A 21,030-nucleotide genomic window follows, 5' to 3' on the forward strand; every position below is an offset into this window, starting at 1 on the left:
CTCAGAGGCAATTTTAAATTATTCACATGTCAATAAGCTTTCCTCAGATGTACATTATCTAAAGCTCTATCCATACACGAGCCAACAGCCACAAATAACTCATCTCAAATAAGTAAAATTAAAAACTAAGTTCTCCGTCCTTGTGACACTTGAAGCTCGGCAGTGAAGAGTGTGGAGCAGCTCCCATCCGGCAGAGTCGAAGAGCATTTCCATCCTTGTCAACAGTGCATGTGGGGAGCTCACCTGAGAAAAGCACAACTGTGCTGTATGCTGAGGTGTTGGGGCATTTTTTTAAAGTTGTTTTTAAATCATCAAGGTCTGGACACCAATGGTCTCATACTTCAAGTCCTCATTTACACTAAGTTTATGAAACATTCAGATCCAAGTACAACATGAGCTCAATCAGATGCTTCACACTGCTACAAAGATCAAAACTCAATCATAAATTTCACACTACTATAAAGAACAAGATATTCAGGAAGGGTGATAAAACTTAGCGGTCACACTCACTCAATGATCTCACCCTCCCACTGATACTCAGCACTTCAAACAGAAGAGCAGACAGAACTACCATGTTAAGATTATCCCAAGGATAGGTCAAAGACCCACCAGCTCCTGCTCTACTCTACAAGGAGGTCCTGTACAAATGGTAAAAATAAAAACTGACAGGAATAAGTTGCTGGGAGCAAGGACAAAATGTAATTTAGTTTCAATTGACAATGCTTGAAAATGTTTTCCCTGGTACTGCTAGCTCAGTTGACTAACGAGTACATTTAGCAATCAAGTTTTGAATTTTATTTTCAAATTTACTTTGTCAGAATACAAAGAAGAGAGATAACAACTATATCATTCCTTCCAAAACTCTTGATATAGGGCAGTGAGAATTAGAACAGGTTGCTTTTTCACTATCTGAAACCAAATTATAGAATACACATCTTAAAGAAAATGTATTTTAAAGCTGTATCTTAAAGAAAAATGCAAACACAACTTAACCATACTTTATTTGACTGTATCTTATTCAGACAACTTGCACATTTCAAATCCCATCAAATCTCTCTCTCCAAAAGGATAGGGGTCAACAGGAGAAAATTATGCAGCAATATCCCCAGTCATTAAACAACAGTCCAATATTTCTGAGATACACGTGATAGTTCATAGATACCCAACTCATATGTGATGACAATATAACTTATGTTATGTTTTTACAAACCTGAAAGCCCTGGGACATTAGAGCATCATCATGTGGACGTGTACTGAAAAGTAACTGGTGCACTGCCAACCTGATTTCCTGTATGCTCCTATAAAGTGATGAACCTCATAATTTTTAGACACCATAATAAACATACATCTAATCATATATACCAGCCAATACCTTAATACAGGGCATGGTTAGAGTTAAAACATGACAAACTCCTTTACATAGATTTGTCTTATGTGTGTAGAAGATAATTTGGAAAAGAGGCAGAAAATGTTAAAATCAACTTTTAATATTAATTTATCTTATTTTGCTGGGGGGGTCACATCAAGCAGTAATGTGTTTTATGATCTGCAGACTTGGATTATTCCCGAGTTAAGTAGTTTCATTCCAATGTTAGGGGAAGTTTATCATCAAGACTGGTAGCATACCGCTAGCTTTCTTCAATACTAACATACACAGCTCATGGTAGCATGTATTAAGTGTTCAGCAGTATCAATGGCCAAACCAGTGTCAGGGGATAGATAGCACAGTCAGTCTTAAAGAGGCAGCACCCCACTAAAAGAAAGTTGCACCAATTTTGCTCAGTTTTAGCCAAGTGAACCCACTGTCAATAATAAATGGAACCACTTTAAGCTGATATAAGAAAATGAAAGCCTGATGTCAAATTAAGGCTGAAGCAATTCAACTTACAAAGTCTTAGTTTTGTTACTAGGTTATCAAACTAGAGGTTAAATTTTTAGGTTAAAAAAAAGGTCAAGTAATCAAAAACATCAAAGTATACACTGATATTCAGCATGTATCCATCCACTGAGCAGTACTGTAATGATCTGGTATTTTAGTTCCATAGTTAAGATCATGTTTACAAATCAATCAGTTCAGTTAATCCAACAATTCTGAACTGAAGGGAGCAGTGATACTCTCATTGACAACCCAGCAAGAACCAAACTTCTGAATGGTGAGCCTAGCACGTATCTATCTACTGTACAACTCTATCCATCAGAGTGAGTCAAGAAAACATATGTCCATCAACGACTCATACCCATGACCAGCAAACCTAAGCAGCATCTGGTGATGTCGAGTGTACTGGTTAGCTGCTTTCCTTCACACTGACAAGGAAAACGGAGGCACTATGATGGCTGCCGTTCTTCTAAATGCTGGGACCCAAATGAAGTTTGACCAAAACAGATTCAAAATGGTCAGCAGAAAAGCTGAGTACTATGTGGTCATCACATTTTTAATATTAAACTTTAAAGAGCAATATAAAATGGAAAGACAAATTTTCTTAAAAATAAGGAACTATAAATGATCCCACCAGCAGGAAGTTTTTATTTTCAAATATAAACTGTGCATCTTTATTTTAAAAGTACTTGTTACCATGTTCACTTCCAAAATACTATACTGAGCAAAGAGCAGCTTTCCTTTAAAACAAACAAACAAACAAAAAAAAAAAGCGCAACAAACTTTCCTGAAAAGGGGCCTTTACCAACTGTTAATGGAGGTAGGGTTTTTAAAAATACAGTAATTACAGCCATAAAACAAAATTCAAACCAAGTATTAGAGTAGAAGAAAGTATATTCGAATGAAAATAACAACATGAATGCCAGATTCCTATAAAACATTTGTCAGAAAATGAATCTTTTTCCTTATGAGTGCTTAGGTATTCTAGTTAAATAAATTATTCATCACAGCTTTACTAACTCAACTCAAAGCATGAGCTAAAATTTGTTAACATTACACTGATTAGCCAAAAATTCATTGTAACTAATAAACACCTTGGCTGCTCAGAAAACCCAAAGAACTCATTAAAAAAATTTTTCATCCCTCTCTTTTTTTCATCCCTCTCTTTTTTTTCTGGAGGAACAAAGCAAAGGTCCCCGAGAATCTGCTCATGAGTACAAAGAAAATAAATGCAGCTTAAAATGGATACAATGCTCCTTGAAATTCATTTCTAAGACTAAACCAAAAGTGAAGTATTTTCAGAAATGGAAGCAATGTGAATTCGAATAAAGTTTAAAAAAAAGAAAAAGAAAAAACAAAAACCAGCTACTTTATAGAAGCTGTTCTTCACAGCTTATCAATCATTTTGATTAAATAAGATCATACCAATTTACATTAATTTTCTATTCTTTTCAAAAATTCCCCCATTCTCAAAAAAAACAAAAACAAAAAGTGCATCCAAACCCCACAGTTCCCAGCTCCATCCCTTTAAGCCATTTCTCAGTTTCCCAAGTAGAGTCAGCTTCTTACTGTAAGGAAAGAAGGGACTTCTAAAGCAAACCACTGTCACTCACCTGGAAAAACTATCCAAATTATAAAAATCTGAAATAATTTATTATCAAATTTAGAATTTAAATAAAAACAAGTTTGCTTGCAAAGGTATTAAAGAAAAAGAAAGAGCATGCATTCAAAAACTAGAGATGAAGACAACAATACTTATCTACACAGGCACTGGCAGACCAATTCAACAGTCATCTTTACTCATCAGAAGACAAACTCCACCCGACACTGTTCATCCACTAATCACTGAGGTACCAATATTCAAGAATGGAAAATTTAATATTGAAAAAATAAAACCTAAATTGAAGCTTTTCCCTCACCCCCTTCAGAAAACTATGGCAGGTTTTGTGTGAAATGTTAGTATACTTAAGAGACTTTTACAATCTACATTGGCTTCTTTAAGGAACAAAAATCATGTCCCACTTACTGGTTCTGTGATAAAATGACCACTATGTAAATAGTACTGTCAGCAGACTTTGCAAATGAACAAGTCTTGGCTATTAACTGGCACATCCTGCTGGTACCAACAGAACTCTTGAAGTTTAAAACAATCTCATTTAATTCAGAACAAATGCGCCATGCCAAAGTGCAACAAATATTGTGCGACACTCAATGGACACTGACAGATAACAGCTGCATGGGAGTTACTAAATCCACCTGCAAAGCAATTCTGCACAAATTGCATTGCATGCAAAAGTCGCTTCCATGTGGGTGGAGCCGTTCCTTGCTGTCAGTCTCTCAGCGCAGCCACAGTTTAAGTCGCAGTGCGTCAACTCCATTTAAATAGTATCTGAACAGCCTCTTATCTCGAACAAAACCAAGATTTTCATAAAGTTTCAAAGCAGACTTATTTGTAATTTCTGTTTCCAAAACAACCTTCAAAAAAGAAAAAAAACTTAAGTTATAATTTCACACTTAAAAGCTGAGAAAGTATATAATCAGATCAAACATTTTAAAAGTCTGTTTAAGAATTATGATAAAACAATACTGTTCTACAGAAAAAAAGTCATCAAAATGATAAATGTAATTATTTTTGAGTCAAGACAGGTAGAATCATTGAGAACTTTTCTCCTGTTTTTTGTAATGCTTCAATTTTTAGGACTTGAACTATACAAACAATGATGAACTATCTATTTGTGGAGAAAACCGAAGTGTCATATAAAGAGAAAGAGAAGAAAAATCAACACAGAAGTTTTGAAAGCCAGGCAACATTTAAATTATTTAGACTGACCTCCAACGCCTGTTATTACTGACCTGCCACTGTTCACTCTGGTAACAACTACCATGCTGGTCTAAAGCAGCGGTTCTCAACCTTCCTAACACTGCGACTCCTATGCAGAGAAAGTTTACTGAACCTAGACCAAGGGGATTTAAATATTAGGGCACACGGTCTCCTGCAAGATGGTTAGAATAAGATTGCTGATGGCTGGGAAGGATAAACTCCCTGCTGCACAAACTTGAGGGCCTGAATTCAGATCTCTATTACCCATGTAAAAGTCAGGGGTCAGGTTGAGGGGAGACGAGCAGATTCACTAAGGTCACTGACCAGTCTAGCCAAATCAGCAAGCTACAGGTTAAAGAAACCCTGTGTCAAAAACATAAGGGCTGGTGATGGCTAAGCAAGTGAAGGCATTTGTAGAGCAAGCCTGGCAACTTACACTTGACTGTGGGGAGCACATAATGGTGGAAGAGTAGAACTGACTCTTCAAGGTTATCTGATATCCACATAAAGCATAAATGTATACACATACAATAGTAATTAAGAAAAACAAGGAGTTGGGGGGAAATAAGGCAGGAAACAACTGAAGAAGATATGCTCTGCTGATCTCAGACTTCCAACTACCACATGCACATAGATATGAGACACACACACACACACACACACACACACACACACACACACACACACACACACAGGGGGGGGTGAGGGGGGAAGGCGCGCCTTAGTGCCCAAGAATTTGCATTTTAAACAAATTACCAGGTGAGAATGATGTCACTCAGAACCAGTGGTCTAGATTTTACTCAAATCAAAACTTAACAGAGGACCACAGAATATTCAGTGTTTTGGAGTATCACTGAACTCGTGGCCCTGACAACATAGAGCTGATAGTTTTGAACACTATGTGCCGTTCTTGTTTCTACTTCCCTCTACCTAAACACTCTCTTCCTTCCTAACTTTTATATATGCTGCTCTATTTGTCTTTTCTATTGATCCTCACCTGTGTGTCACTGAGACGTATCAACACATTGATCACACTTCCTGTTAGGATGTCATAACTGTTGGGCATTTAGAGTGAGAGAAAAATGGCAATGTACAACTAAACAAAGACACAGCAGAGCACTCATGAAGCACACGAAGGTCTTCCTAGTCTATCTTGAGTAAGAGTTCAAGGACCTGCACAATTCTGCATCCATCCTCTCAGTTCCTCAACCTGAACGCCAGGAGTCTTGAACTCTTTCCTGTTCACTCTCCTACTCGCATCCAAGCACTGAGTCCTGTCAATTCTCCCTCCTAAATTTTCTCTTATTTTTATTCCACACTAACAGAGCCCTAAACCGCCACCAGCTCAAGAAGTCTCCCATTTTCTATAAAGGATCCTCTCATTAATTTCCTAACTAAAATAACTTATTGACTCTAGCCTTAAAAGACACTTAATGAACTAAAGATGACCTGAAGGGACGTAAATGCCCGTCAAGATGTGGCTTCCATGCACACTGACAACTTCACTGGGTCTCCCTCTTCCTCCTCTGCATGTTCAGCATTAAGCTGCCAGTCTCTGGACCAACCATGGTCTTTCACTTTCTACAGGTGCCCAGGCTTTTAACAAGGCAAAATGGCATCGTCTACAAATGTGCTGGACCAAACTCACAGCTATTCTAAGCATGTGGCCCGTGCACAAGTTAGGCTTTTCATATAAACTGTTTTCTGTCTTGAAGAACGAATGGTATTTCTTTCCTCCTGGATTCTGGCCTGGTTGCTAATAGATTCAAAGGAATGCCATTCTCTTTTACGCTTTCCACAACACTGTACACTGCTCCCGTGGCACACCCCTATGCTTGTTAACTATGGCACTTCTAGTCATCGAACTGAAGGAAGGTGGAGATCGTTATGTACCTTCCGGCTGCTTCCTCCGCACCTAACACACTGCCTAACAAACAGGAAGCTCTCATATTTGTTAAATGAGTCCCTAGTATCTTTCATTATATAACATATATTGCACATGCACTGGAAATAGTAACATGCTTTTTGGATGATCAGAGTACTTGAAGAGAAAGCATGTCCAAAGGCAACAGCCTATGCAATTAAGTAATAAAAGTAAATCACATGCTAAACCCAAACCTTTAAAATTCCAAAACCAAGTAGTTGCTTCAGTATCAAGTAGATATGTCTTTAGGAAGACTTAAATACAAGGCATAGCAAAAGCCAATTTATTTACTTAAAAATTAACCCAGTTTCTGTTTTTAAAAGACAAACAAACAACCTACAGGCCAAGTATGGTTGCACACACTTTTCATCCTAGCAGAGACAAGAGATCTCTATGACCACTGAGCTAGCCAAAATTACATAGCGAAAACCTGCCATGAGCAAACAAAAATTCAAATTTTAATAATGAATAATATACTGGAACAAGTTTTTACATCTGAATAATTCTTTTGGGAAATTCTTGGTATTCTTATTAGGTCAATATCTAATTACAACTAAACTGTTAAATGAAGGCAATTTGAGAAAAACCAATTTGCCACAATGTAAAATTAATAACTTAGTTCACAGTAATAAAAAGTGAAAAATTTAAAAGGATAGCTATATTCATTTAGACAGCAACCTCAAGAAAAGGCATGGTTATCTATAACTGGTTCTCAACCATGGGTCACAACCCCTTTGACAAACTTCTATCTCCAAAATATTTAATAATGATTCATAATAGTAGCAAACTTACAGCTATGAAGTAGCAATGAAAATAATTTCATGATTAGAGATCATCACATGGTGAAGGGTTGCAACATTAGGAAGGCTGAGAACCACTGGTCTATACTTTACAGATAAATAAAACTCAAGAAAAGCAGTAGACAGACAGACAGACAGACAAAGAGATCTTTTAAAGAGAAATCAAGTAAACAAGGACAAACTAGAATCTAAGTAGAAGCTAGAACTTCATAGTGACCAAGCTTTAGTCCTCCTCACTACTGTCCAGGGAAGATAAATCAGTGCCAAGAAGTTCTAATCGACTTGGGCAAAGGGATCTAAATCCACTTTCATTAATAGTTAGGGATCTAAACAATTCTAAACCAAGGGTTCTCAACCTTCCTAATGCTATGACCCTTAAATACAATTTCTCATGCTGTGGTGATCCCCAACTACAAAATTATTTTCATTACTATATCATAACTGAATTTTGCTGTTACGAATTATTTATGTAAACATCTGATATGAGGGATATCTGATATGCGATCCTGTGGGTCGCAACCCACAGGTTGAGAACCGCTGCTCTAAAGGTATAGAACGGTAACTACAGCTACACAGGTACAATGTGAGTGTGGCTAAGTGTTGAGTGGCTGGGGAGATGCCTCAGCAGTTAAGAGCCTTTTCTGCTCTTGAAAGGACCTGAGTCACTCTTGGACTCCTCAGACGCACATGGCATACCCACTTACATACACATAAAATAAAACCTTCAAAAAAATATATTAGAGGGGCTGGAGAGATGGCTCAGTGGTTAAGAGCACTGACTGCTCTTCCCGAGGTCCTGAGTTCAAATCCCAGCAACCACATGGTGGCTCACAACCATCTGCAATGATATCTGATGCCCTCATCTGGTGTGTCTGAAGACAGCTACAGTATACTCACATACATAGAATAAATCTTAAATATATATATATATATATATATATTTGAAATCTGGTTTGATATCATAATAGATTAACTAGGCCCAATTATAAGAAAAATTATACAAATAGCTACTCTAATTTAAAGATTTTCTTAGTACACTCAATGCTTTCTAAGAAATTATATATTCCTTTATAATATAGTAAAATATGCTAAGAAAAAAGCAACTATTTTTCAACATTTTATCACTTCAACTTTCATAAACATATTTTTTTAATCTAGATGTATCCTGGAAGTTTACTAGAAAGCTTCTCTTACTTTACACAGAAGCATGACATAAGAAGCCAATGAGAGGCTGTGAGAGACGGCTCAGTGATGAAGAGCATGTACTGCTCTCACAGAGGATCCCAAATCAGTCCCCAGCACCTATATCAGACAGCTCCTAACTGTGTCTAACTCCAGTTCTCGGGACAAGCTCTTCTGGCCTTCTTGAGCACCTGCACACAGATGGCTGACAGGCTGACCAGCAGACAGACAACAAACATACACACACACACAGAATTTTTTTTTTAAAAAGCTTAATGAGTTTGATTCTCTTTAACAGAGAAATGCAATTACGATAATGTTCTACCAATTCAATATATACTAAATATAATACAATTAATACAGCAGGAGTAAATCATTATGAGGCTAAGCCAATCTGGCACAGTTTGACAGCAGGTTTAACACTGCAGGCTGAAAGCTCATGGAGAGTAGGCTGCGCCCAGTTATCTGACTCCCGGCAGACCTTGACTAGAGAGCTGATGAATGAACAAGTGACTATTGTTCTTGACAACAGTTAAAAGAAGAATTAATATAACTTCACACAAAGTAACAGAGCAGGAAAAAATTAAACGATTTGACTACAATCACACAATTGCTAAGCAATAAAAGATGCCTAAGAAATTAAGGAGTCATACTGAGTTATTTAAATACTCAAGATACTTCAGGCATGGACCCAGTGAGATAGCTAAGTGAGTAAAGGTGCTTGCTACCAAGCCCAGCTAAACTGATGAGATCTAGATTCAGTGAAACTTTATCTCAGAATTTAAGGTAGAAACAAAATGATTAAGGAAAATAAACCTCTGGCCTCTACATGTACACATTCTTACACTGGCAAACATACACACACTGACTCCCCCACTCACACACACACACCAAAATAACAGATTAAATAACAGCATTTAATCCCAAACTTCATCATAAGATTAAGATTTAACTATATACTAACACAGCATTTCCAAAATCTCCATATCCTATCTTAGAAGCTTTGAAGAAAAACTAGTATTATTCCAACACTTAATCAGTAAAAGTATACATCTTGCCTGATAGACAATGACTAACATAATTCATGAAAAGCTAAACCCCAGGAACACAGTAGGTCCTGGCCCTAAGCTTCTCTGTTTACAAGAAGAAATTCTCAGTAGCAGAAGATCAAACTATAGTCTATAAAGCTCAGAGGTTTCTCCCAACTGCTAAGCACTTTTGTGAAGCCTAAATGCATACATGCAGACACGGTGAAGAGGGTAGATGCATACATGCAGACATGGTTAGACAATGTGAAGAGGGTAGATGGCCAGCTGTTAGGAGGAGGACACAGCTGAGGAACACAACAGTAGGAAGAATTCTGTAAACGCACGCACGTGCACACACACACACGCTGGGGGTGGGGGCTCTTATTTTAAATTACAAGTTTTATACCAAAAAAAAAACATCCATTTAGTAGGGCACACTTCTATAATCCTGATACTCTGGAGAGTGAGGCAGTGAATAGCAAGTGTAAGGCCAACCTGGACTACCTAGTAACCTCTAGGCTAGCCTGAAACAGTCTTATACAACAAAACAAAGTCCCCCCAATTTAAAGTTATGAAAACACTTACTAAGGTTTATTTGACAACTTTTCTAAGGCACATCTTCCTTCTAATAGTAAAGATATGAGCAGTGGTGTTTGGTTAATTGAGACAAGGACCAGTCTGGTCAACATAGTTCCAGGCCAGCCAGGGCTACATAGTGAGACACTGTCTCAAAAGACAAAAAAGTTACTTTTTTCAAAAGGTAACTGTTGTCTGTGTTGCTCATAAATTAGTACAGTAATAATTTCCTTAGCTGTCGCTGTTGTAAGAAAAGCATCCATTCTCTAGTTTACAACTGTTCCCACCTACCTTGCAAATGTTACCAACCCAGTTATCCCCAATATGTACGAAGCATAGTGCTACAGGATAAAGAAATGTAGATGGCAAAAGGCCTTGGATGTTAGCATGCAAACCACTTGTTCACTATTTACACAGACAGACATCTCCTAGAATAAAATGCCTCCTACACACTTAAGCACTTACCCATTTTATTTTAAAAACAAAAATTAAACAATTAGATTTAAGTTCTATATTCTGAAGAAATTTAAGTCTATTACATTAAAAGTTATTCTAGGTCACGATTATTGTTTCTAAACAAAATAAAATTTTCCCCACAAGCTGCATCTGTAGATCTGCAATGAGACTTGCAGTGCTGTAAAAAGTCTATCCAGTAGAATCCTGCCCAGGACAACAGGATTAAACAGTTAAAGACTCACCTCATCACAGTCTCCTTCGACCATGGCATATATAGCTTTCTTTACCAAGTTAGTACCTAGAATATAGATCTGAGTATTAATAAAGGAAAAATAAATTTGAGAATCTAAATTATGATTATCATAACTGCATAAATGAAAATATTAAGTTTTATCTTCACTGCAGATATATACAATGATTATTTATAAGTGAAAAATAAACCATTTATCTGCTGGGAGCCCAGGGAACCTGAACATAGCACCAAGACTGCCCTGGAAGACCTACCTCCTGATAAGAGTCTTTTTTCTCAGGTTTAATATTAGTCGCAAGCTAGAGGGCTTTTTTGTTTGTTTGTCTGTTTGTCTGTTTGTCTTATTGTTACAAGATATTAGGATAGGTAAGAAGAAAAGAGAAAGGGGATATAATTACAGGAAGTATCTCAGAATTCCATGAGCTCTTAAGAAGTCACTGAATGATCAGAGCTGATTTTGGCAAATGGTATCCATATCTCCAGACACAGGGCACAAGACAACCAAACAAGAACGGCTTAGCCCACCGGGCCAAGATAAAATCAGTCTCAGTAAAATTTAGTGAGCCTGGCGAAACAAAGCCCGGCTCTCTCACTGATGTAGGTGGTATGCCTGTGATGTCTAGAAAAGTCTGTCATAATTCAGAGTCACATATCACATGATCTGACACATTAAAAGACATAATAGCTGTTAACTCTGACGTAAAGAAAAATAAAGTAGTGAGGTGTGCTGGAACACACCTTCTATCCCAGCATTTGGGAAGCTAGGTAGATAGACCTCTGTGAGTTCAAGGCCAACTTAGTCTACATAGAGTTCATGGCCAGCCAAGGCTACAAACTGAGAACCTATCTTAAATTAAAAAAAAAAAAGAATAGAAAAAAAAGACATTAAAACTCTTCATTTTCAAACCAGGTATGTGAGTGTGTACACATCTCAAAGCAAGGCAAGGCAAGGATGTAACCTTAAAATAATGGTTCTCTCACTGGAACTTGCCAATCAAGAGTACTGTTTCTCTTGAGTCCTTATCTCTTTGCAAAAGCACCAAAGTTTCAAACTTGTCTCTAAAACAAACCAAATTTATGACAAATTTTAGTAGAAAGTCCAAAAATAAAGTCCGTTAACTCTTAAATAAACTCAGCAAGTGGCACTTGGAAGGAGAATCTGTTTGAGGCCAGCAGTTTAATGAAAGATTGGGCACTATAACCCAATATTAAATAAATAATTAAAACCGTAACATATTCATAAGGGTTTCTCATGATGTGATCCCGACTTTGAAAGTCTTAATGAGCATTAACAGTGCATCCACGCTCTTTTAAAGCTACACGCTAACAAAACTGCTCAGACTACGAGTGGCAGCATCAATACTGGCTTAGCTTGATATGCATCCCAGAACTTACACACCCCAACAAGCACTTCTCCTTCTGATTTCCCACTGTGAAGAAAAGAGCCAGCAGGTACTACACACTAGGATAGCAGTTGTAACTAGGCTTCCAAAACAGTCCCAGGCAAAGCTTCAGCCCTACCAGGCAACTGAGCTTCTCAAGGAGGGGTCTAACCATCTGCTTTTAAACCACCCAGATGAGTCTACTGACAATTAAAAAAAATTATATGTTGACCCAGAGATGGCTCACCGGAGGATCAAACCCAGGTCCCAGGGATCCACAGGACAGAAGAGACTCCCAAAAGCTGTTCTCTGACCTCCACTCGTGCACTTTATCTCACACACTCACACACTCACACACACACACACACACCACACACCACACACCACACACCACACACACACTTTAAAAACTAAGGAATTCAATTTTTCTTTTTTTTTTTTTTTTTTTCGGAGCTGGGGACCGAACCCAGGGCCTTGCACTTGCTAGGCAAGCGCTCTACCACTGAGCTAAATCCCCAACCCCAGGAATTCAATTTTTAAAAGGCTTCAAAAATGAATCTGGGAATAGTAAGAAATATTACTTTTTTTGGACTCTCAAATAACAAGTCTAATGATTAGCATTAAGTAATGATAATTACTCCATAATTTTAGCTTGGTTAAAGTCCTCCCTCCAGACTAGTAGCTGGTATAAAATACCCTTGTAACTCTATTAAAAAACAGGAGTATTTCCTCCAGTTCTAAGTGAACTGAAATTATGAATGCGATTTTTTTAAAAAACCCTGAAGATAAAAACTCACCACATGCTATTTAAAAAAGAAAAAAAACTCTCAAAAACATTAATTTATAAAACCGGTTTTAAAAATGTTTAGAAAATACGTAGAAAGAAAAAAAAGTCTTAAGGACAGTGAGATGGCCAAGCAGTCCAAGCCTCTGCCTTTCATGTCTGATAATCTAGAGTTCAAGACCCAGGACCCATGTGAAAGGAGGACTCCCACAGCTGTCCTTGGACGCCTATGTAATTGTGTGTGTTACCAACACACTGTAATAAATCTATAATAAAACTTTTCCCCCCTTACCTTGAAGTTTATTCCTCCAGTCATATTTAAATCTTTTGTTTCAAAACACAAAAATGAAAATAATGTATGCACTCTCTGTGAAGTAACGTTTTCCTTACCGATGCCATTTCTCCTGTACTTGGAGTCCACGGCTAACATGGCTATATAACCTCTGCGGAACATCTTTTTGTGCATATCCAACTTGCATACGATGGCACCTACACACTCCTCCCCTACCATGGCCTTGAAAATAAACAAACAGTTATGAAGAGCACATTGCCATCAGACACTGCAAAATTACCAAGGGAAAACAGCAACAGGCTCTGGGTCAGCATTTCTGAGAGATCAGAACTTCGGAGCAAGACAGCAATCTCAAAACTTTACAAATATTGTTATTTCTAAAACTCAAATTTTCTTCAAATTGACTCTTTTAAATTCTTATTAAAACCTTCAGGCCAGGGGAGTCAAGATTTCTACAAGATAAATACTCAAGTACATTTACTGACTACATTGTCAAATGCATATAATTAAAATCATTTGCAATCAAAGGTCTGTTTACATTTTGAGACCAGGGAGTAAGTGAAAAGTTATTTAAAAAAAAAAAAAAGTCTACTTATTAGAACACAATAAAATACTGTACAAATTATCCACCAGCAAAATATTACAACTTCTTATAATAAAGAAAATTAATATAAAACCTAATATAACTGAAAATTACACCTGGCAGTTAACGTTGATCAGGAAATAAGTACCTAAGATTTTTTTTTTTTTTTCAGAAAAAGCACTGTTTAGAGGGTTATTACTTAGATCACACTCAAAAAGTACTTTAGCACCATAACTACATGACGATCTCACTTTCAGGATATACGACAGTGTGAATCATCATCATAAAGCGTCCAGAAATTCAATAGGTTGCACTCAGGAAGCTAAGGTGGGAGAGTCTGAGTCAGAGGACCCTAAGTTCAAGGCAGCTTGCTCTACACGACAAGGCCTGTCTCAAACACATTTCTCTCAAATACAAATCCTTACATTAGTGTAACAGAATAATGACTTATTTATATTTTAATAAAAATATTGTTATCAGAGTATTAAAGGTTAAATGTTAAATAATGCTGATAACTCATTTTGATATTTCAATGTTGTTAATGCAAATGTTTTTAAAATATTTTAAAAGTTCTAAAAAGTTCTAATAGCGTATCCTGAGAAATATAATAGGACATTATCTCAGAAGCATTATTTATTTGTAAGTTAACTTTCCAACAACACCTATTTGAACACCACTAGGAATTGGTCAAAACATTAGTAAGCAACATTTAGCATACACTTAATATAATTATTTTAACTTGAATTTGCTGTAACATTTTGTGGTCTGTTGCTCAATAATTTCCAGAAATTTATTTTTTAAATAAACTGTGGGAAAATCTTTGTAGGCAAGATAACTTTAAACCATTTCACATAAACCTTAACTAGGCTGAAAGAAAATCTTTTGGAAGGAATATTAAACTCAACCGGTAACAGTTCATTCCATTGTATCACATATTCCATAATTATTCTGGATCAAAAAAACCTTACAATTATTTCCATTTTGTTTTCTCATTCATATCAATTTAATTCACAACAATCAATCTGGTTTGTTTTGTATTAAGACCTGAAACAGAGACAAAAGTTATCTACAAAAACTTTTACTTACTTTATAGGGCTGAAGACTGAACCTAGGACCAATAGCATAGTATGCATGTACGCTCCAGCCCCACTAATACCATTTTCTGATTTGGATTGTCAAATGTGTGTGTGTGTGTATGTGTGTCTGTGTGTGTGTGTGTGTGTGTGTGTGTACATAACACATATATGGACATGTGTAACAACCAGAAAATATTTGACCTGACCTAATAAATTAGGTTCATGTGAATACATGTAAATCTTATATAAGACCATAGGACAGCTATATCCTACAGTTAATTAAGTCATTCAAAAAGAAAAATTAAAACCACTAAAAGTACAGCTAGATAATACTTTCAAACTGAACCAGAATTTCAAGTATTTGTCCTCTCATCATGTAAATAAAAAGCAAACAAAAAATTGTTAGTTCATTCTTGAGACTACATTGCTTCCCTAATTTAAAAGTGTAGATAAGTATAAATCAAATTGTACAAATTATCTAAAATAAAAACCTGATGTGGTTTGCGCCTTATAAAAATCAATATTGTAATCTTTCCTAATTGTGTATTATCATTTACAAAAATCACTAAATTGCTCAATTTTTTTCCAAAGAAAAGCTGCTGTATACATTTTGAAGCACAATATTAAATGTGCTTTCTGAAGTGTGGGAAATGGCAAATCACCTCAAGTCTGTTAAGACTAGAGAACTAGGATAAACGTCCATGTAAAATACAGCTTCCCAAATCCCAGAACACTAACCCTGGAGGATGCCAGAAGGTTAAATCTACAATGGAAGTACTGAATCACACTGGTTGCTGTCTACCTAAGAACTTCTGAAAACGCTACATAACGCTTATGGTAACCGACGGGACTCATGTTTGTACTGGCTTCTATTTTCCAAAGTGTTACAAATATTAGGAAGAATTTTAAAACTTATTTTTATGAGTCAACCAAGTATAGACAATTTTTATGGTTCAACCTCAAATTCTCCATTAGGTCTAGCACATTATCCCTGGATCCTAGAGGTGCATTGCAAGTTTTAATCCCGGGACTGATGTGTACGGACAACTGCCCCTTGCTGAAGACAACTCCATGCTACGATATGTTTCATAAACTAGGTCAAGGGTATGTCTGCCATGAGAGGCCAGGAGACCTGGATTCTACCTTTACCTCTCTGCTACTAAACAGCTAGAGATTTAAGTATCACACATCACATGGTTTTCATTTCCATTAAAAAAAGTATTAGGTGGGTCTACATTATCTTTAGGGTTGTTCTTTCAGATACAATTTGGGAAAAAACATAGGTTTTATTTATAAAAATTCATACCAATATGAAAGACCCAGTTGTAAAGACCTCTGTTGTACATCACTTCATTGTTTGCCACCTCCAAAGTCATACCCCATACTTTCATGAGGTACCTTAGAAAAGCTGTTTGTACACATCTCAACTTCTGGATATGTGCTACTTAACGTTAAACTTTGACTAGTAAAGGCTGAAGGGCAAATTAACTGATCGAGTAAGAAGGCTCTACACAAAAGACTGACACTTCCTATAGTCTAAAATGTCAGAAAACAGAGGTCTAGATAAAACATTCAAGCCCACTCCCACTGAGCCACATCCCTACCTCCATTTCAGTTTAAAATGTGACTCCATTTTGCACTTTTGTGGCTTAACTTACAGTCAAATCAATCCACAATTTTGAGGAATGGCATTTGATGACATCTGTAGTAGTGGTGCATATTCACTGTGTAATACTGCCCCACATTCACCGACACTAACACATCTTAGAACTGTTAGAGTCTGATTTTTGGAACAGGCTCGCGCTCGCGCTCGCTCTCTCGCTCTCTCTCTCTCTCTCTCTCTCTCTCTCTCTCTCTCTCTCTCTCTCTCTCTCTCTAGGCCTGGCTGTCCTAGAACTCAATATGTAGACTAGGCTGCCCTTGAACTCAGACTTCCTCCTGCTCCTGCCTTCCGAGGGTTGGGAATAAAGGCGTGCACAGCCATGCCCAGCAGAACTACTTTGTACAATGTTAAGAATCCAGGGTGGGGGTACTGAAATAAAAAATACCTCAAGTTAAAAAATGTTTTAAAATAACGTTTAAGCATAATTAACTTGGAAGCTAGCAAATTACCAATATCTACAATTTCCATTAGTATTTCTGGATTACCACCAAGCTGTGGAAGCAACCACAAGACTTTTGAAGTCTTATCAAAACATTCTGCAAGGAATATTGAGTACAACTCTGTCAAGGTTAAGACAATAAATAAAAGTGGGAACTTTACTCTCTTAAACATCAATGAAAACATGTCCTATGCTAACCACACATAGCTTACCCCTTAAGTCTAACTATCTAATTAAAGGTTCCATACAGACTGAACGGAGTCTCTATTACTGTTGAGAGATTACTGATGCTGGGAATGCAAGCTTAAATTATCTTATAGGATAGACAAATGTATTCAGTTCTTACATACAGGTAATAAACACTTCAGTCAGCTGTATCTACACAAACCAGTTTTTGGACTGTTTTTGAGTAGTTTCACACTTGTTTCCTGCATCCCACAAAAGGGCCTTCTGTTCAAGTTTCAGCAGCTCTCGGCCACCGGAAGTGTTAGACACCTGCACTAGCACCCCTGAAAGCAGGCTGACACAACTGTTCATGGTCCTTCTGAAGGAAACAGGCTCACGGTCAGTGAACATGGCCCACGATTCCATTCATGTGGCCAGAGCAAGTTTGCTGACAGCCACGTTCACCAAAGCATATTTACCGCATGTATTCTTCCCCAACTACGGCTGGGACTGAGTTACTACTAAGGCCTGCATCGGAACAGAACCACGTTCCAATTCAATCACGGCAAAGTGCTCTAGGGATGAGTAAGGTTAAACATGATTAGAAGCTAGTGTAAACAGGATATAAGACACCCCCCTGTGAAACATGCTTTGCACAGAGTAGCTGCTGTTACACCAGTCACAAGTTAACCCAGACCACGAGCTCTTACCTTCCACACAGTTCCACGGAATACCTGGGAAAGTGCGCACTTTCGCGCCCCACCTCTGTAAGGTACTAGGAAAATGAAGGATACATCCAGGGCCACACACTGGGCCCTCACACTCCCTGCCCCGTGTGGCCTGGATCTCTGCTGGGCTCACCCTGTTTTCATTCCATCCACTTACCAAGAAACACAGCTGTGGCCAGTTGTGGATAAAATATCTATACGTATAAATGGAGTAGGGTTCAGACAGATCTTTGGTGATCAGTCTCATGATATCAGGCATTTGGAGCTCAGATTCATATCGGACGTATCGTATCGTCCGATCCTCCCCGGGCTCGGCCTCCCTGCCCAGGGAGCTACTTAAACTGCAGCCGGTGGTCAGAGACGAAGACAGCAGCCGCACCTGCTCGTCCTCCTCCTCCTCCTGCTCGTTGCCCTCCACCAGTCCATTCCGGGCCGTCGCGGGGTCGCTTGCCGCCCCCGCCGCCGCCGCTGCCGCTGCCTCTGGCCGGCCGGGGAGTGCAGTTCTTGCATTGTTGGGGACCGAGTGGAGAGGTCTCTCCCCCGGGTGTCCCTCGGCTCCTTTTGTGGCAGTCACTTTGGGGGCCCCGTCGGGGGCGGCCGCCTCCGCTGCACTCAGAACCTTACTCTTGAGGGTCGCCGCGGCCCGGAGGTGTCTCAGTTCTGGGCCGATCAATCCGTTGAGCTGCTGCTGCTGCTCCTGAGGCAGCTGCGGGCAGCGAAGGCAAGAACGCGCCTTGGCCGCGGTCGCCGCCTCGCCGCCCGCCGGGCTCCGGCAGCCGCCTTCGTGCTCCTCGTCGTCCTCCTCGTCCTCGCTGCAGCAAGCGAGCGCGGCCCCCGCCGGGAACGGGCAGCGGAGCTCGGCCGCCGCTGGGGCCGCAGGCGCTGGTGGTGGGAGGAGGCTGCTAGGCCCAGGCGGTACCTCCGCCATCCTAGAAGCGACACAGCCGAGAGAGGAGGCCATGAGAGGCGGCCGACCGGCGCCAGGCAGCGCGGACTGGCGGGCCGGGGGCGGCCGAGGCGGGGGGAACAAAGGCAGAAACCGTCCCTCACCGAGTGTCCCCAACGCCGCGCCGCCCCCACGCCGCCGCGCCGCCGTGCCGGCCACCGTCCCTGGCCGCCCGAGCCCCGCCGCCGGCCGTGTCACCGCCTCCCACCCGCCCCTCCTCGCGGCTCACCCCGCGCCGCTCCCCCGCCGCCGTTGCCGCCGCTCCTCTCCCTCAGCCACCGCCGCAGCCGCCTTCACCGCCGCGGCCGCTCCGCCGCCGCCTCCGTCGCCGAGCCTCTCACCCGGCCGCCGCCGCCGTAAAGCGCCTCGCCTGTTACCCCGGGTAAAGTTTCCTGGGCCAAGCTTTACGACACTTCCCTGCCTACCGGCTGCCGGGCCAGAAAAGGGGGCGTGGAGGGAGGTGACCTGTGCAGGGGCGGGGCCCGAGGTGTCTCCGGAGGGCTTCCGGGAGGCCGCGTGCCGGGGGTGGGGCTCTAGCCTGAGGTTCCTGAGGTTCCAGCGGAAGTCGCCCGGCAGCCTCCCGGGGTGGGCAGGGCTAGGTGCTCTCAGGGCTGCTGGCTGTTGACGTCCAACCTCTAGTGCCTTTTTGCAGCTGTACTGTTACAACTTTTGCTCTGACCTGGCGCGTGGGGCAGGGAGCAGCGACTACAAAGGCAGCAAATCCGCGACTGGACCGCGAAATAGAGGGAATTTAAAGCATTGATGTGTGGAGATCGCATTTTGCAATAAGAAAACCTTTACCCCGTTGGGACAAAAGAACGGCTAGTAGTCTTCCAGAGTCCCTCTTGCCCCATTCCTCCCTCTCGAAAATTGAAGGCATAAATGTGACAAACAGGTGCTGGACAACTACAGGAAACACCCGGGGAAAGCGACAGGGATGGTGGCGCCTAAGAAGCACACATTCCTGATTAGTGATTGTAATTGTGTTAGGTTGGGAAGCACCTGGAAAGAGTTCACGGGATCCCCCCCATGTGGCATGCTAAGCGGGTGTAGAAACCTCAGCCTGCATTTGAGCGTGTCGGTTACCTCTGCTTTAATCCACAGCTGGTAGTTGTCTGCATATCTGATCTGAGAGTTGAGTAAATAACTCACATGTGTACTTCTAATCAGGTTACTTATTAAGTTGTAGGAACCGAAGAGATGAGTTAGGGGTAAGGAACACTTGCTGCTAGGACTGGCTTCCCAGCACCCAAAAGGCAGTTCACAGTTGTCTGTAATCCCAGGTCAAAGGGATGCTACAACCTTATCTGACCTCCAAGGGCATCAGGAATGTGCACAGTTATGCCTACATACAGGCAAACACCCATTAACATGTTTTTTTTTAATGTGTAAAATAGCGTTTTTTTATTTATTCAAACTGTTTTATAGAGCTATTCAGGTATGTACAAGATTAATGTTTTCAGAGAGAGGCTTCTAAGACAGAAGGTGGTTGCGACTTTGTGCTATAATCCAAACCAAAAATAAATAAATAAATAAATAAATAAATAAATAAATAAATAAGTGAGCGGCAGTAGTTGGCACGAGTCAGGAATCCAAGTTCCCAGGAAGCAAAAGCAAAAGGCTCAGGAATTCAGAGTAACCCTGGGCCGCATAGCAAAACCGTTTCTAAAAATAAATACTAAGTAAAAATAAAAATAATTTTCAAGCGAGATTAACCTGCACTGGGACAGGGTTTTAGACACAAGGGTGACGATCCTTTTCACTAAGAATAGTAAAGGTTGCTACCAGCTCAAGCAAAGAGACTCGGCCTCTAAAGATCATACGATTTATAATTATCTACCAGGTTCTGTGCAAACTGTCCTCTATACATTATGACTCTTACGAATTCGTGTCTTACAAAAGTACGAGTTCCTGTAAAAACAGGCATGAAAACACATATATTTCAGTCTTCTCAGTAATATGAAAAAAAGCTAAATAAGTAGCTATAAATTTGAGAATGACTGACTAAATAAGCTATTTTGTTCCTTGTGTGTTGTGTGTGCCTGAGTGTGTGCACGTG

General features: G+C 39.9%; 1 protein-coding gene across 2 annotated transcripts; it reads right to left on the reverse strand.

The window, feature by feature from the left end:
* Positions 1-772: 772 nt before the first annotated feature.
* Naa30 (N-alpha-acetyltransferase 30, NatC catalytic subunit) lies at positions 773-19,255 on the reverse strand. Of its 2 annotated transcripts, XM_032917475.1 has the most exons (5): positions 19,201-19,255; positions 18,183-18,954; positions 13,470-13,593; positions 10,906-10,961; positions 773-4,351 (listed from the first exon to the last, which is right to left on the reverse strand). In XM_032917475.1, exons 2-5 carry the CDS (start codon positions 18,951-18,953, stop codon positions 4,214-4,216), a joined length of 1,089 nt encoding a protein of 362 aa, XP_032773366.1. In that variant the 5' UTR covers position 18,954; positions 19,201-19,255; the 3' UTR covers positions 773-4,213. The 2 variants fall into 2 exon arrangements, with proteins under 2 accessions (XP_032773366.1, XP_032773365.1); XM_032917474.1 differs by lacking the exon at positions 19,201-19,255 and having other exon boundaries at positions 18,183-19,154.
* Positions 19,256-21,030: the final 1,775 nt, after the last annotated feature.

This window comes from Rattus rattus, chromosome 12, assembly GCF_011064425.1.
Source record: "Rattus rattus isolate New Zealand chromosome 12, Rrattus_CSIRO_v1, whole genome shotgun sequence".
Taxonomy (NCBI): domain Eukaryota; kingdom Metazoa; phylum Chordata; class Mammalia; order Rodentia; family Muridae; genus Rattus; species Rattus rattus.

Coding starts and splice junctions, on each gene's coding strand:
- Naa30 (XM_032917474.1), bottom strand. CDS start 18,986: ATGGCCTCCTCTCTCGGCTGTGTCGCTTCTAGGATGGCGGAGGTACCG. Junction 13,594..18,182: donor GGCCACAGCTGTGTTTCTTG/GTAAGTGGATGG, acceptor TTTATTTTCAAG/GCCATGGTAGGGGAGGAGTG. Junction 10,962..13,469: donor GTACAGGAGAAATGGCATCG/GTAAGGAAAACG, acceptor TCTATATTCTAG/GTACTAACTTGGTAAAGAAA.